Source organism: Chaetodon trifascialis, chromosome 2 (assembly GCF_039877785.1).
Source record: "Chaetodon trifascialis isolate fChaTrf1 chromosome 2, fChaTrf1.hap1, whole genome shotgun sequence".
NCBI classification, from domain to species: Eukaryota; Metazoa; Chordata; class Actinopteri; order Chaetodontiformes; family Chaetodontidae; genus Chaetodon; species Chaetodon trifascialis.
Window position 1 is genome coordinate 20,498,158 of NC_092057.1, and position 17,493 is coordinate 20,515,650.

The 17,493-nt window shown below is 40.3% G+C and overlaps 3 protein-coding genes across 9 annotated transcripts in view; 2 read left to right on the top strand and 1 right to left on the bottom strand.

Moving 5' to 3' along the window:
- Nucleotides 1–7,932, top strand: part of rbfox2 (RNA binding fox-1 homolog 2) — a 37,788-nt gene extending 29,856 nt beyond the window's left edge. For 4 of the 6 annotated variants that reach the window (XM_070987225.1, XM_070987217.1, XM_070987249.1 and 1 more), the window contains 4 exons: nucleotides 370–415; nucleotides 2,784–2,872; nucleotides 3,569–3,641; nucleotides 3,890–7,932. In XM_070987225.1, coding sequence (XP_070843326.1) covers nucleotides 370–415; nucleotides 2,784–2,872; nucleotides 3,569–3,641; nucleotides 3,890–3,934 — 253 coding nt within the window. In that variant the 3' untranslated portion in view covers nucleotides 3,935–7,932. Of the gene's footprint in view, nucleotides 1–369; nucleotides 416–859; nucleotides 897–2,783; nucleotides 2,873–3,568; nucleotides 3,642–3,889 lie in introns of all 6 variants that reach the window. The other 2 variants (XR_011603339.1, XR_011603340.1) reach the window with 1 other exon arrangement.
- A 2,421-nt stretch (nucleotides 7,933–10,353) lies between these two features.
- On the bottom strand, nucleotides 10,354–13,205 carry LOC139344961 (retinal cone rhodopsin-sensitive cGMP 3',5'-cyclic phosphodiesterase subunit gamma-like). The gene is made up of 3 exons (XM_070983408.1): nucleotides 13,132–13,205; nucleotides 11,367–11,486; nucleotides 10,354–11,074 (listed from the first exon to the last, which is right to left on the bottom strand). The coding sequence occupies exons 2-3, from the start codon at nucleotides 11,474–11,476 to the stop codon at nucleotides 10,957–10,959; spliced, it is 228 nt and encodes a 75-aa protein (XP_070839509.1). The 5' UTR covers nucleotides 11,477–11,486; nucleotides 13,132–13,205; the 3' UTR covers nucleotides 10,354–10,956.
- Nucleotides 13,206–15,459: 2,254 nt separating this feature from the next.
- LOC139342949 (retinal cone rhodopsin-sensitive cGMP 3',5'-cyclic phosphodiesterase subunit gamma-like) lies at nucleotides 15,460–17,131 on the top strand. 2 transcript variants are annotated; one of them, XM_070980290.1, is made up of 3 exons: nucleotides 15,460–15,570; nucleotides 16,250–16,350; nucleotides 16,486–17,131. In XM_070980290.1, exons 1-3 carry the CDS (start codon nucleotides 15,565–15,567, stop codon nucleotides 16,601–16,603), a joined length of 225 nt encoding a protein of 74 aa, XP_070836391.1. In that variant the 5' UTR covers nucleotides 15,460–15,564; the 3' UTR covers nucleotides 16,604–17,131. The 2 variants fall into 2 exon arrangements, with proteins under 2 accessions (XP_070836391.1, XP_070836382.1); XM_070980281.1 differs by lacking the exon at nucleotides 15,460–15,570 and having other exon boundaries at nucleotides 16,241–16,350.
- Nucleotides 17,132–17,493: the final 362 nt, after the last annotated feature.

The window sequence follows — 17,493 nt, forward strand, 5'->3', positions numbered from 1 at the left end:
TGATAATACAATACATTAGGATCAAATTGAGTAGTAGTTTCATGAAAAGTTTGTGTCAGTGGCTGAAGTAACAGTAGTATCACTCTGAAGTCAGTGCATTTGTATACAAAGAGGTGGTATTTTGTCTTGCATGTTGCACGGTGTGTAATAATCTCACCCCTGTTTTTCTTCTCTCTTTCACAATCTGTTTGGCACCGTTTCCTCACTTCTCTCTCCCTCAATCGTCACTCTTGTTTGTTGTTTTCTGCAATGCCCACATGGTGGCGCATCACACCATCTTTTTGTTTTGTTTTGTTTGGTTTGGTTTCGCCTCTCCACCACCGCTCCTCTGTGCTCCTCTTCCTTTCCTCTCTCGTCTCTCTCTCTCAGTGTGATGGCCTATCAGGATGGCTTTTACGGTGCAGCTGATCTCTATGTAAGTATACCTCTCTCTGCTCCACTGCCTCGCTCCTCACCTACGTTTTCCCCCTCTTGCCTGTGGGTTTTCAAGTGTGAAACGGCAAAGACCAAACCCATAGAGATGTGTACTTTTGGGTGTTTTGATTCATCACATCTTAGACATTTTATGTTCTGCTTTTATCTTAAATTATATTATTTTTAATTATTACAGATAAATTAAGATGTAACACTTGAAATGTTCCTTTTATAATCCTTACAAATATAAAAATAGCACTCAGCAGGCTAGCATACACACACACTTTCATCAAAGTGTTCATTCATGAGTAGACTCCTCTATGGTTTGTCTCTGTGCATTTGTGAGTTAGTTTGTACCAATGTGATTATGAGTGTGTGTCTGTGTGTGTATGTGTGTGTGAGTGTGTGACCAGGTTGACAATAGCTGTTTCTGTTCTCTCTGTAGACTAGTGTTTCAGGACATTAGTGGCAGATTGCCCCAGGTAGGGTTTACACACTCTGTGTGAGAGCCAGTGTGCATCCTCCTCGTCTCCAATGACTGCGTGCTGCTAGACATTATTGACCATCTGAGATTGAAATGCCTTCTCTGTCTTCTTCTACTAACTCACTGGATTCTGACATGGGTGGAGTTGCGGAAGGGGGAGAAAAGAATTAAGTTGAAATTTGAATTCATGAAGCAAAAGCTCCATAAAAATTCCATTCACACGATATCTACAGAGTAGACGGGTGTACATTTTAGGCTAGATTAGGCGCAGTATTGAAGGTCAGCACTTGAACAGTGAGCCACTCTCTTTGAAAAGGTTTGCACTTGTCTATTCCACATTTTCATCACACACTTTCATGCCAAATTTAGTAAATCATGTAAAAAAAATTTAACGGGGTCAGTTCAGGTAGAACAGCAGATGATGCCATTTTTCAAGGCCGGCAATGTCGTCATTCATTAAACCTGAAGCTTTATATGGTACACAAACTTTACACATCAGTGAGAATTCTAATGTGTCAGCAAGCTGCATTGTGATTCCTGAAATAAGAAACCGTACACGCACAGTAAATACATATGACATGAATAACGACAGCAGACTTACCCAGTCGTCTGAGGGATGTAGGACAGTTTCCATCAGCGGTTAATTCAGACCCCTTCCAGGAATCTCCCTATCTGTTTCACTTGTGGCATGCTAACTGAATCAATGTCGGCATGCAGACATACTTACAAGGCTGACTCCTCCCCCAGTCACCCCCTTTCTCCTCTCTGTCTGTACATCCTCTTCTTTGTGTCATTCTTTATTTCACCTCCTCTCGCTCTGCTCATTCTTGCCTTCCTCAGTCGATAATTGGAACCTTTTGTGTTCGTAAATCACCTCCAAAGTGTCTTCAGGCACTTGCCTTTTCTCCATCTTTATTATTATTCCACTCTGTCCTTTCTCTGTCATTCTTCCTCTTCCTCACCTGTTTTCTCCATAACCTCCTCTCTCTTTTCATCCCTCTGTGCCTGTCATCCTTCCTCTTCCTCCTCTCCTCTTTCCCACCTCCCCAAGTCCAGCCTTCCTCCCATAGCAGCAACTGTGTGGTCCTGAATGCGGGGACTTGGTCGTGACTGATCTTTTAGGGTAGAATGCAGCGGTGTGTGTTTGTTTTTTTTTCTTTATTTTTATTTCATAGGGATGTTTGGCCTAATACACTGTACGTTCTGAGTTTGGGAAAGCATGCTGTGTCTGTCAGTGATTGGTCGCTGGCCACATGAGCGTGGTGTGTGTGTGCGTGCCCCGTTTTAATCTGACTGGCTGACTGTCCTCTTACACCTGTAGTTTTTGTGTCTGTCCATCAGCTGTCCATCCAAGCATAAATAATGACACAATCATCTTGCCACCCCTTCCCCTTTCTTTAACTGTGTGTTTTGGGCAGGGGAACCGGGGTGGGGCACAGTTACGGGTATGAACTCTCTCTCCCTCCATGACCAACTTGCAGTGGGGAAGATAATGCACTTATATGCTGCACAAGGAAACGCTGCAAAACAGTAAAACACATCATGTGCAGTTCGAGCTGTTTTCTCTACATTCGTCATGGAGGGAGAGACCCTCACAGAGCCTGAGCTACATCCTTGTGAATGCTGTACTGCACCAGATTAGCCAGTTTTGCTGACTGTCTGCTTGTTAATCTTTCGCTCTCTTCTCAGCAGTTCTTCTCACAATATAACCCTTTAGATTCACTGCTAGTCCCTATTAGTGTGTGGAGGAAACACAGCAAACCTTTTAACAAGAATTTACTCCTGTTTCTGTTTCATCCCACCTCTCCCTCCATTCCATCTTCCTCCTCTGCTCCCCTCCCTCTTGCTTTCCTCCATCTCTCTCCTCTTCATCGGCTCATCGCAGGGCGGCTATGCAGCGTATCGTTATGCCCAGCCGGCTGCGGTAGCGACTCCTGCAGCGGCGGCGGCTGCAGCGGCGGCTTACAGTGACAGGTGAGTGAGCTCTCCAGCAGTGGTGGAGGAGGAAGCATGCAGATCTTTAACTAAAGTGAAAGCACTAATACCACACTGTAAAAATACTCTGTTATCAGTTTAAGTCCTGCACCAAAATCTTACTCATGTGGAAGTAGTAAGCATACTCAGGAAAATGTACTTAAAGTATTAAAAGTGACAGTACTTGATGCAGAAAAAGCAACAAAGCCTGATGTTTGTGAAGCTTGATCCAAAGTACCTTAAATTTGTACTGAAGTACAATACTTGATTTACTTAGTTACATTCCACCACTGCTGTCCAGCACATGTTGAAGTCTCCTCTGACGTGTCGTGAGATGTTCGCTGCTTGCTTGCAGCACTGTCCTCTGTCACAATGTCGTCAAGCCACTTCATTTTAAAAGTTAGAAACCAGCTGCTTTAGAACAAGCAGCACAGATAAAGGACGTGCACAGTGACATTGGAGCCCAAATGAAACAGAACATGACTAATCACACCATATGGTGAATGACAAGAACAAGATATCAAGTTGTGTGGCTCCATAGTATGGAGTTTCATTCTGACACAAATCATAGACCAGGAAGTGAATTTTGGAAAACAACCACTCCTTTTTCCTCCTGCAGTTACAGTATGTGAGTCACCTTGAGCTGAATTCCTTCTTTAACTTCTTACATGATGCCTCATATTTTATTTCTGATAGCTACGGACGAGTTTACACAGCAGACCCCTACCATGCTGCACTCGCCCCAGCTGCCTATGGTGTTGGAGCCATGGTAAGTCATTCAAAGCATAAGGAATATTCTATATAGATGCTGATTATTATGTATTAAGTGTGTTGAGTGTTTACACCACTAAGACTGGATTACAAACTGATAAAAAGGGTTGGTCTGGCACATTATGGCCGCTGTAACCAGGATGGTTTATGTGACAATGCACAATATCACCAGACTGATCAGTAAAAAAAAAAAATCATTTTCAAAAGATTTTATCCACTAAATGTTTGCATTTTGTTGTTTCACAGGCCACACTGTACAGGGGAGGCTACAGTAGATTTGCCCCTTACTAAAGACACTACATTTCCCAGGAGCTCCTCTCTTCCATTGAATTACTCTGTAAGAGCTCCCTCTGTTGTCGTGGAGGTGGACTGCACCCAGTTTTAAAGTGTGGAGTCGACCACATCAAAGATATTTCAGATCCCACCCCCAAGCAGTCCCACGTTTTCTTATATACGCTACTACAGAAATAGAGGAATGCTGTATTAAAGACTGACGGATGGCCTTTACGTTAAAAAAAGAAGAAAAATAAATTAAAGACTTAAAATGGCCACCTTCCCTATTGCACGGCTGTATTATAGTCTCCCTTCGTATTCCCTCGACACTCAGCAGCACAAGACTCGGGATGGAGCCCAGATGTTCTTCCAAAGGCTGTATGTGGATAACTGACATTTAATTAGCTGTCAACCATGTGTGAGAAAGGTCGGAGTGCTGTGTGACCTGCACGCACTCAACATTTAAGGAAACAGAGGAGGAAAACAAGGAATCAGAGTGTCCAAAACACGGTCGGAGCAGTGAGAACCCGGAAGGTGCTTTGAAAAAAGCACCTAAAAAGTTTTGAACCAGAATGACGAGTCACTAAAATGATAAAAAGAATGCCCGCTGATGGATTTTTATAATTCCTTCTTAGCGTGGGTGGATAGCGATGAGAGAGGATTTCCATTCTTGCTGTGTTCTGGTAGAGGGAGACTGAGCACGGCAGCTTGGAGAGACGATGTGATGGTTTATAACACTACAGAAATCACATCCGAAAGCTGAAGGAGGGAGGTTTATTAGAGCTGTTCCTTACCTCAAGATTTCTTAGTATGTGGAAATGGTGAACCTTTAAACTTAAAATTGTTATGATATGCAAAGAAATTAGTTTAGAGAAAAAAAAATTACCAAATTATTATTATTGTAATTATTCACATTATTATTCTTATTAAACCATTATTTTGTTTGGCTCAGCAGCCACTGCTGTCATGGGAACAGTGAACCTTGGGGTTAAAAATCAGAAAATGAGCATCTGTATGACAAATATTCGTGTTTTGACTATGTGACACAGCTATAGTCTCACATCATCCTTCTTATGCACAGGATTTCACACTAGACACTACAAAAAGTTTAACACTACACTTAAAATGTTTTCTTCCGGAATTGATTTTAGCTTTAGAAAAACTAAATCATCCACCCACAACCCTGGGGTTCAAGTACTTGTTAATCCTTTAATGTGGAGATTTATTATTTGGATTTTCCCCTCATGCTCCATCTTTTATAGAGCAAAGTCCAACATTGAATGAGTCTTCCTGAAACATACTGTACCTGTCAAAAGTATGGACACACCATCTCATCCAATGTTTTCTCTTTATATTTATTATTTACCTCAAACTATGAATGAACACATGCATTTATGTGGAAACAAAGATCATTTTATGTTCTTTAGAGTAGTAGTAGACAGCATTGCACACCATACATGTTTCTTTAATGCACAAAAAGCATAAAGCATATCTTAAAGAGATGTAATCATCTGGTCTTAGAAAATTGCCATGTTCCACCTGAAGTCTCTCGGCAGGTCGGTTGGCATTCCTTCAGCCAGCTCCATGAGGCAGTCACCTGGAATGGATTTCCAACAATCTAGAAGGAGTTCCCATAAATGCTGAGCATTTGTTGGCTGCTTTTCCATCATTCTGCAGTCCAGCTCGTCCCTAACCATCTCAGTTGGGTCCAGGTTGGGTAATTGTGGAGGCCAGGTCATTTGAAACAGCACTCCATCACTCTGCTTCTTGGTCAAAGAGCCTGAAGGTGATGCCAGTGTCAGAAACCTTAAATATGGACTCGTCAGACTGAGGTACAGACTTCCACTGGTTTAATGTCCATTCCTTTAGTTTGTTGGCCTTCCTCTGTAGTGTTTTTTTTTTGCAGCAGTTCAACCATGAAGGCGTAATTCACACAGCTGATGTTCAGATGTGTCTGCTAGTTTATGTGGACTCTAATGTGACGTGTCATTTATTGGTGGTTTCTGAGGTTGGCAACTGAGATGAACTTCTCTGCAGCAGAGGTAACTAAGTCTTCCTGTCATCGGGTGGTCCTCCTTAGAGCCCATTTCATCAGAGGTTTTTGTGACTGCACTTGAAGAAATTTTCTGGATTGACTGATCTTCATGTTTTTGAGTAATGAAGGACTGTCATTTCAATTTCAATAACAGAATAGATAGTTTGCCAGTGACTCCCAAAACAATGCATAGTTATGACTGTTGGAGAGTGCTAGCAACAGGCGCACTGGACAAACACGTGGTTAATGTTGGGAAACAGGTGCAGTCCGGTCAGGTTTGGGCAACAAAGCTAATGTACTTAGTTTTAGACACCAAACCTACTTGGCTATTTAGGAAAAGATCATGGTTTGGGTTAAAATAAGTTTGTTATTCACGTACGTTAACTTACGTTCATAATGTAAGTTGATATAAGTCAACCTTTGCTTTTGGTTTCTCATGGGATGTGAACAGAAGTCCCCTGGGTGAACGTCTGGAGTCTGATCCATCCATGTTGACCTCCTCCGTATGCAGACACCTCTCGCCTCTCTTTATACTTGGTCCCCTGAGATTAGCTGAAATTTCCCCTCGGGGATCAATAAAGGAATGCTGATTCTGATTCTGATTCTGAAATGCTGAGCTGTTGTCAAGTTTGAAAGTCAAGTGGTCTGTAGAAGTGTAAACAATGACAGGCGCGTGGAAGATGAAGTCTTGGCCTGGGTGTCCCCGAAACTTGCTACTCTATCGAATATAAAACACTTTGCTTTGTTTAATACTTTCCATTCGTGTTACGTCACACTTCTGATGTCTCCACCACTATTGTGCAATGCAGAAAATGAAAAATAAAGGAAAAGCATTGAATGAGAAGGTGTGTCCAAACCTTAGACTGGTACTATAGTTGGTCATTTTGTTTGCGTTGCTGGAAGCAGCAATTACTGAGCAAGAGATTCTGTCGGTGAGTTAATAGACAATATTTAAATGCAAAACACCTTACTATTGTGCATATTTCTTTAATGTTGTATTCTATATTTCAAAAACGTGGCTTTTTTTGGCTTTTGTTTTTGTTCCAAAGATTTGTAGAAAGCACATTTTTCTGCTGTATGTATAAATATATTATCTTTGTTAATGTTATGATCATAATCCTTGATAATCCTATTGCTGTCTTTATTTAGTTCTTTTTTTTTCCATCTTCGTCATTTTCATATCCATACGTGTTGTTCCTTCTTCATTAAGGTGCAAGTTAAATTTCTCGTTTTTTTTTTTTTTCCCTTTCTTCCTTTCTCTGGACTAAAGATCTTGAGCCAAGAGTGTACCTGGATGGTGACATACTAAAGGTGTGCATGTAACACTACCCAACTTTTGTCCTCTGAGTTAAATATTTAGTCAATTCAGGCTGCCGCTTTATTTGTCTTTGTTTTGTTTGGGGTTGATCATAGGATCCGCTAGCATGACATCGGATTATATTTCAAAACGTACAAAAATGGCTGAATTTTTTCCCACTTTTTTTATGTCCATATTTTAGGGATGTCTCATTACTGAGACATTCAGAATGAATGAACATACTGTAGGTCTGTTTAACATTGGTTAAAACCAACTTCCTCTCTGTTTTTTTTTCTCCATTACATTTCAGTGATTAAATCTGTCAGCTTGGCCGCTGCAGTCACAGCAGGCTTGTTTGAAGATTTCCAGTAAAATGTCTCAAAGTGTTACCTCATACAGAGGCAGATTAATATCCCAACATGGTTTCAAACAAAATGTCATTGTGGGATATGATCTAAGTTGTTTGTTAAATGGGGCACTTGTGTTTTTCTTTCCCCTAATTACTAATTTCAAAGCTATTGTTGTGTTTTTTTAAATGATCACACTTGGAAAAACATGCAGGTCAATAAGATGTTTTTTTCTATTAAATGTGCTGCTGTTGGATTTTCTCATTTAACATTTCTTTTTAAATATCTCAAAGTTACTATAGAATGTGCTCTGGATGAAATGGGGGTAAAAAAGAAACCTAGCCAAAGATGCTAACTAATAGTCGTTTTGGTTCCCAACTTGTGCTACACGAAATACAAATAAAAGATGGACTTAAAGAAGCCACTGAGGGCATGGACAAACCAGCATGAGAGATACTTGTCAAGTTTTAAAAAAAATACTTTTGCATGAATCTTGTGTCTTTCATATTTGACTCCTGAGCAGCCGAGCCCAGTTGCTTTCTTCTTCACCACTAAACTCTATGTAGAACGACGGGCAGCTAGCAGAGCGATGCTAGCTAACACAACAAAGAGCACAGTGCTGTTTGGCAAAAAGGCCTGCTGATAAACACCTTGGCTGCCGCACAAAAGAACACGTGGCAGCTTCAGTTTCCTGTCATGGTTTTCTTGCCACTGTATTATAGTGAACTATGTGGCCGTTCTTCAAAGTCGCTATGGTTTCTCAACAACCGGTCCTCTCCCTCTGTCATGTCTATACACCCCTTGACTGCCATTATGTTTTTTTGTTATTGAATGTCCATATAAAATGTTTTATATAAAAATGTTTTGTTGTGATCAAGCTTTCAAGTTGTTTTCTTTTAAATTCTATTGATGGAGTGAAATGAAGTCGTCTATCATACACAGAGACAGAGCCACCTGAGGACCTTTAAGGCTGCAGCTGTTAAACCTGCGGCTGCTGAGGGCAGTGAATACGAGTGGTACACACGTCATGATCGTTTAAGTTGTTATGGAAACTTGCAAGCAGCAGTTTGGAGTTGTGTTTCTGGTCACCTGCTAGTCCAGTACTTACTGTACATTTTAATTACATTTTTGTCTCCATCAATTCCTGAGAAATATCTGCCATTTTAGAAATAAAAATGCTCCACAATATCTTCACCAGCTAGTTGCTAACTTTGTCTGTCCATTGTTTGGTGACAGGTTGCATTAGCATTCAGTGGGTTTATCAGAGTTTCTTAAAAACGCTGTCTCTGCTGGTTGGAAATCACACTGCTGACAGTGAACCTAGTCATTAAAGTTGCAGGCTGGAGAATCAAAACAATGAGCTGAAAGATGCTTTAGTGGTCTGGAAAGCACCACAAGCAACACCTTTCACATTCCATGTAGTCATAAGAGTCTTCTGTCACGCTAGCATGACACACTTGCACAGCATGCTCAATGGCAATGCTAACATCTTCATGTTTATCACCTGTAGTGTTGACTGTTCACCATCTGTACACGTTAGCACGCTGACATTTACTCCCATGCATATTAATATTGATTACAGCAGCTTTAATAATGCAGAAATGTTTTTTCCTCTGTTGTCTTCAGGATCAATTATAAAGTTATGCTGTTGGCATATCATGGGATAGTTGAAGTGTTTTGAAGTGGGGTTGAATGAGGTTAGTCAGTGTATTAAAAGCAATAGATGGAGTACTAGCACCGAAGCTAGGCTAATGCACTGCTGTGGGTCAGCAGCAAAACATATTCTATCCACCTAAAAATAAAGAAAGAAGGCTCACCTAAAAAATTAATATCAGACAGCCCTTTACTTTGGCAGTACAGTTTTTCAATTGTAAGCAATGCTCCACGCAAAGGTCCAGTCCACCAGTAAATCAGCCAGCTACGCTAACACTAAATACCTACAAAGAAATGAAATGAGTTACCAAATAACCAGGAAAGAAATGCACTTCCAAAGAAGTTTGTCGTTGATTTTCAACCCTGTCATGTGGAAATTAATTTACATGCAACTAATTTGCATTCATAGTTACATTGTGGTGACAAATGTAATCACTGCCTGTATTATGTTAAGAGTCAACATTTCTTTGAGTGAATGAAACACCAGATGTCATGTACTGTCCTGGATCAGAATCCAAGGTTGGCATCCAGACAGTGGTTTGGTTCAGAAAACAAAAGCACTGTGATTAAGATTAGGGAAAGGTTGTGGTTTCAGTTAAATGTTAATAAAAGTCTTATGTCTCAAGTCACCGCTGACTTTTTCTGCATTAAAATAGATCACAATCTTTAATTAACTTTAACTGATGCTGTCAGCGCCTGAACATGAAAAGGCTGAGTAATGCTGCAGTCACTATACAGGTGGAGGGCAGTGCATCACAAGAGTGTCTACTTGGTTGGAAAACAATTGAAACGCGTTGTCAGTAAGCATACGTTCAGTGTCAACGTTTCTGCAACTTGTACATTATTCATGTACATTTATCAATATTTCCTCATTATGTTAACACAAAACAGAATTGGTCAGAATTACATTTCCCTCAAAACGATCATCATCATTTCTAGGAGACAGTGATGTTACTTCAGATAAGCCTCTTTTTTATGTGTAACAAAGACCATTTTGTTGCACTACAGTGCTTTGTTTCTATGCTGATACGACTCTCTGTGGGCCATGCCTACAACTGTATACCTCATACAACCCCACTTAAAAAAAAAACAAGACAACAAAACATTTCTTTGGGGAAAATATTTATTGACACTTCTACTCAACTGTGACACCCACATTGATCATGTGCACAAATTCACACTCATTTCATAAAAATAAAAATATAGATATATATATATATATATATATCTCATAAACATCTGTACATTAAGAAAGAATAGCTCCAAAGACGGGAAGGGATGTGGGGTGGAAAAGGCAGGAGAGAGGGTCGAAGGTTTTGTGGTCATGTACAGTAAAAACAGTGACCAAACCTGCTTATAAGAGAGGCCATTGTTTCTCAGAACTGCACAAGCCAAGTGCAAAGGATATGAAGTCCAGAGTTATTACTTCAAGTAGGGACACCTCAGTGGAGCATAAATAAATAAATATTTATAATATATTACTCTGTAAAATTATATTTGCCAATTTTCACAGTTTGGATTACCGTGAAGTACCATTTTTCGTGCAATGTTTCCCAAAACCCATGTGGGCCTAAGACAACAACAACAGACATGAGGTCAGGTGTTTAGGTAGGCGAAGGAGAACAGGGCGAGAGAGGAGGAGTGGCGAGGGAAAATCATTGCAGGGAGGTAAAATAGTTGTGACGCAGACATGGTGGAGAGGGGGTTTCTAGACAATTCCATATTTCGCCAGGTCGCTGAGCTCCATATCCCCAAAGGCTTCCCATGGGCAAACCACTGTGATGTCTGTGCCAAGGCCCTCCATGCCGGGGATGTCGTCTCCAAATCTGAAAAAGAAACAAAAACGAGTCTTAATTTCCCACTAATGGCACTTCTTTTATTTGATATGTGGTGGAAGACATACTCTGATCCCTTTACCAATGTAGAAGTGCCAATACTAAATCATTTTAGGAGATCATTATATTCTTCTTTAATGCCAAATCCCAGCCGTTTACTTTAGCTGTCAAATAAATGCAGTGGAGTGAAAAGCACAGCACTCCCACCTTGTACTTGAGTGCAGTATTTGATTAAATGTACTTTGTTACTTTCCACCACTGGTGGCTTTAAAACCCCTCTTACCCCTTCTGGCCTGGTTTAGGGGCCTTGCTCTTGAAGGTGCGAGCGGCCCTCTGCTTGAACTTGGGGGGTGCCTTCTTGTCGGCGGGAGTTGCAACAGCTGCGTCTGCCATCTTTTATGCACTGAGAGGAAAAAAATGAACAGTCAGTTAGCCTTGATGTGTAGGACCCTCCCTCCTCCTCCTCCTCCTCCTCCTCCTCCCCTAAGCCCCACTGCCCTGTGCATGCATGATATAACACCCCCATGTTAGGTCAAATTATAGGCTAAAGCTGTCATACAGCTCCTTAAGACCCTGTTACACAAACAGCTTTGTCTATTTTTACACGCTGGCTTTAAAGATTACTCTTGGCCAAGTTACAGCCTGTACACCGTGAGACCAGAATATCGCTAAGTTCACCTGATTCCACAGTTAGTCTGAAGTCAACACACATATTGTATGTTGTAAATAATAAACTTTGAGTGTAAGGAGATTTTCCTCTAAGTAATTAACTTTCAGTGTGCTTTAATCTGACCTTCCTCTGACATCATATACGTCTTGTTTTACAGGAAAGCTCAGCAGTGCTCTGGAGTTGAGCAGAAATATGCTCTGACTTGCCTGACGGCATCTTTGACCTCACAAACAAGTCATGTAATTTTGCGGAAGCTGTCATGAAGTCTCTGTTAACCACTGAGTTCTTACATTTTACAGCCCAGTTTTTATATTTTCCAATTGAATTACAGTTCACCCCTGCTTTTGATTAGCCAGTGTGCAGATATACGGTTTGATTTCTGTGTGTAATATTCTTCTAGTGAGGGTCAACACAGCTAACAGCATCTGTGTTATATCCAGCAGACAGTGAACAAAGCATCTGTGACATCTGATACCTGTTTTATTGTCCTATTGCTTTATTTTTTAAAACTTCCTCCCATATATTAGTTTTGTCTGCTTTAACTAGTTTTTGTATATTATTATCACTTATTTTATTACTCACATTCTGTTACTGTCATTGCATGTTACTTACTCCAGTCAAATTATTTGTTCTGTAAGCTCATGTCTTTCTACTACGCTGTGAGCAGGAAGTGAACTGCTGAAAGAGACAATTTAGGAAAATATCCTGAATCTTTCACATAATTAGTTATTAGAAAATAAACAACACATGACAGCATTTAAAGGTCAGCCCTCCACTTTAAACTATCCATTAATTAAGGCAAACTGTGTTTCATAAAATTCGACTTTTCAAGCACTGACATATTTTTTTTTTCCTTTTTTAGTAAATGGCAAAATGTGTCTGAAACCTGCAAATCAGTACGACTGACTTCCTGGGAGTTAATACCCACATAGTCAAAGGCCATAAGGTAAAAAGCGTACAATTAATTATGTAATTTTACTTAAATAAAACTTCGAAACAATATTTCCCTGGTCTTCACAAAGAAAAATGGCAGGTCAACACATTCAACATCATGCATGAAAACTGGGATGCAAAGTTCACAAAGCACAAAATAAAAAAGTAACGTGGAGGGTTTTCATGTTCCTTTAAGAAGATACACTGAGACTTTTTCCAAAATTGATCAGCAATAAACTGCACATCCAAAAACAGATGCTGTTGTCTGCAAAAGCATTTATGTCTCTTCAGCTGAAAAATCACATCTGTCACAGTGTCACTGAGCTTTGCCAGCACGCCTCTGCGTTCTCCTCTTCGCTCTAACCTTAATCCTGACAGCACGACCGAAAGTTGGCCTTTCAGCCAGTTCACTTGCAGCTGACTGAAGGTGAGAGTTTGGTCTTACCTGGTTTTGCAGTTATGCCGTTGGCTTCTGTCTGATGTCTCTCTGGTCAGTTTGTGTCTCTGTGGTCCTGCTGCCTTCTTCTTATATAGCTCCCACCCTCCAAATCCCCCTGACATGCTCACCCATAATGTTCTGTCCTGTGGACACCCCACCCTCTAATTGGCCTTTCTGCTCTATTAGATTAGATTAAGGAGGGGGCTCAAAAGTCCAGCTTAGCTTTTCGTGCCATGTGAAGACTTTTGCAGCCTTATGTAATGAAGCATCGCTGAGAAACACTCAATTGGATTCTCTTCTGAGTGGGTACATTTTAAAAATAATTCAATAGTAAGGTTTTATTTTCTGCAACAGCAATAAATCCAGTTTGCAGTTGAGCTTTAAAAAATAAACAGTGGGTTGTTATTAGAGTTTATTCTTGATTTACTGAAAAATCATAACTCAAGGCTCACTTACCAGATTTTCCAGAGCATTCCCACATCTTAATCAACTGATAAAAATAATTTGAAATCACTGGAACGAGCTTGAAAGTGGATTTGAAGTTTAACTTTTCTTAGTTAAATCATATAAATGGGGAAGATTTGGGTGCTATAACAAACTTACAGAGTTCATCTTTAATATTTTCCTACTGTCACACACTTCTTTTCGTGTCTCACATTAATAACTGATCAGGTGTCTTTGTCCCAGTATTGCCCCGTGAAACCTGGCTCCATGCCACGAGGCCAGAGATTAAAAGCTGAATAGTTAAGTGTTCTGTATTTGGCACCAAGTGATTGATCACCTGCGTGGAGCTCAGGGCGTCGCTGCTTTTGCGTCACATGCTCCAGATCCTCATGCAGTCTACGTCAGGACACATGTTTGTTTACAAATAAGTTGAAAGCACATCCTGAGTTACTCCAAACCTCCCTTATTGTTGAACACAGAAGCATAAAAGTTTCAGTATTGATGTGTGCAGGGCTGCCATCATGACTAGAACTGCTGTGAGTATTCTCAAAGAATCAGAACCAGGTTGACTGTCAAGTAGGTTTTCACACACAAGGAATCGGCCTTGGTGTAGAAATATTTTGGGGTGCCCCTATAGCTCAGTTGTGTGTCGTCCCCTCTCTCTGCCCTCTTTCCGGTCATGTCTTCAGCTGTCTCTGTCACCATAAAAAAGGCATAAAACCCCCAAAAAATCTTTTAAAAAAGAAAATAGATATATATGATATAAAATACGTCAAATATATGTCTAGAATTGAAAAGGATTGGCAGTTAAATAAGCTGCATACTGTATGATAACAGCAACAACAACAACAACAATAATAATAATAAACTCTATTTGTACAGCACCTTTTAGATGGGATTTGCAGCTCAAAGTGACAGAAGACAGAATGGACATAAAAACAGGGACAGAAAATAAAAGTAAAATTAGATGGAGAATAAAACCAACTTGAGAATGATAGTAAAAGTAAATAATAATAAAAATAAAGACAATGCACAACATGAGATGGATCATAAAAGCACAGAAAAAAGTGATAAAATATAGGTAGAAATAGAGAACACAGAATGCAAAAAATCAAGTCATATACATCAATTATAAAGAAGTGCAACAGTGCATAAACTCGAGCTCAAAGGTTTCATAGCTAGTTAAAAGCAAAGAGATAAGTTTTCAGCTTTCTTTAAAAATATTTAATGAGCTGGCTTCACTGATAGATAGATAGATAGATAGATAGATAGATAGATAGATAGATAGATAGATAGATAGATAGATAGATAGATAGATAGATAGATAGATAGATAGATAGATAGATAGATAGATAGATAGATAGATAGATAGATGGGGGTGCAGTATGTGTGGATAAAGCACTGATGCATGTGGTGGGCAGACAGACAGACAGACAGACAGACAGACAGACAGACAGACAGACAGACAGACAGACAGACAGACAGACAGACAGACAGACAGTGAATATCTTTCAGCAGATTTTTTTTGTCTTCAACTTGATCGCTATGCTAATTACTGTCACTCACCGCTGCCAGTGAATGACACCTTTGTGATTCACTTCACATTCTCAGGTTGACATGCACACACACTCGCACACGCACACACACACACACACACACACACACACACACACACACACACACACACACACACACACACACACACACACACACACACACACACACACACACACACACACACACACACACATGCATCTAACTTGAAACACTTCTTGTATTTATATCTGGTTATCTTTCATCATGTCTATTTGTGGTTGAGCTGGTGCAGAAGAGGACAGAGCAGAGTTGGCACATGAAAGAGTGACAGAATGAACATCTGAGGGGATTAGCAGCTCGGAGGACTTTAAAAGGGGGACAGTCGGACAGAAAGGAATCACACAGGCGAGGCTCAGACAAGCATCAGAAAAGCACTTTGAGACTGCAACAAAAGGTAAGATGAAACTGTAATTTTCTCAGCTCTGCTACAGGGAGCTCAGGCTGTCACTGCTTTGACAACGTGTAACTTAGAGAAGAGAAAAACACTCCGAGTGATGGCTCTCTGGTGTTTTTCTTGAGTGTGGTGGCTGAGATTGATCTGAAATGAGATCTGAGATTTGTACGACTTCAGACAGAGGAGGCCTTCTTGTTGGTACTCCTCATGGCCTGGCCTCTACATCTTTATGAATATTCTACTTCTTGGTGGGTTTGGATGAACAAAGAAGACTTTTGAATGCTGCTTGTACATTTTTAGACTTTGGTCATATGTTTAGATGTGGACAAGCTTGCTGAGGAGGATGGAAAATACATGTTTATGTAAGGACACTTGCATAAAGGGGAAATTATTGGTTGATGGATGCAGAGGAATCTGGCACATTTATTTGGATAGCACCTTTCAACAGGAAGGCAACGTGAAAAGACATGAAGAAGACTTTAAAAAGTAAAAGAACTGAATAAAAGTTACAGCACAGCTACAGCACAGGGCAAGATATGAATAAATATTCCAAATTGTTTATTTCATACAAAGCAGTAGCATATAGAAGAAATTGAAGTCTATGGCTTAAAAGAAATGAGAGTTGCAGAGATCTCATGTATTTTGTCCTTTCTTCCTCTTTTATTCCAGCAACTAATCAAAATGTCAGACGTAGCTGTTGCAGCTCCAGCTGACAAGAAGGCACCTCCCAAATTCAAGCAGAGGGCCATGCGCACCTTCAAGAGCAAGGCACCCAAACCAGGCCAGAAGGGGTGAGATGGATTTAACACAACACACACAAACACACATACAGAATGTATACAAGTCTTTTCTCCATTTCGGCATTTCATGTGTAAAAAAACAAAACAAAAAAAAGTCCTCACATCCTTTTTGTCTTGTTCATCCAGATTTGGAGACGACATCCCCGGCATGGAGGGCCTTGGCACAGACATCACAGTGATATGCCCATGGGAAGCCTTTGGGGATATGGAGCTCAGTGACCTGGCGAAATATGGAATTGTTTAGCCCCCTCCTCCCCTGCCTTTACCCTGTATTGTTGCTATTCTCCCTCATGTGTGCTCTAGAAAGAAGGCAGCTTTTGAGGACTTAGAGGTTTGACCCAGAAAAGAAAAAGAAAAAAGAATTTCCAGCACTCTCTTTTGTCTCATGCACTTTATATTATTTGCCCCCGCCTTTGCGGCAAATTCTCCATCGTCCTTGTAACGAGTGACATCAGCTGCTCTGGGCCAGAGCTTGTACTTTCCACAGAGGAAAAAAAAATACAGTATTTACTGTGAAAGAACGTTTGATAATCTTTGATTGTGAAATCCTGTTTTTCACTGTTTTGCTCTCCTCTTCCTCCACGTCTTCCTCTCAACGCTGCTGATCTGACATGCACAGATGTCTATTTTGTGTACTTGTGTACTGTAATATTTTTATGAGAAAATCTAAAATTTATTTCACTCTGCAGTGTGAAAGATGCACCCTGTGCACTCTGTCAGAAGAGAGAAAATATTCCATAAAGACAATAAATATATATTTTCCATAGAACAACTGTCTGTGTCCTTCCTATTATTAACACCAATTGCTCCATTGATGTCACAATAATGTGAACAATCAATGCCACAGATGCTCAGGCAGTGAAAACGACTGCATACATGGGGTTTGATCTCTGCTATTCACTGCTCTTATGTTCTGGCTTCATCCAGAGCACGTGATATATAATATGTGCACGATGTTTCCTTTACAGCCGCTGCTGTCGCCATCATTGTTTTAGTTGCAACACGTGTAATATATAGATATATATATATATATAACACACAAAAAAATCTGGCTTCAGGGACAGAGGGTGAGCAGAAGATAATTAAAGCTACTGTTGCCATGGCAACCACAGCATAAAGCATTGAGGAGATGAA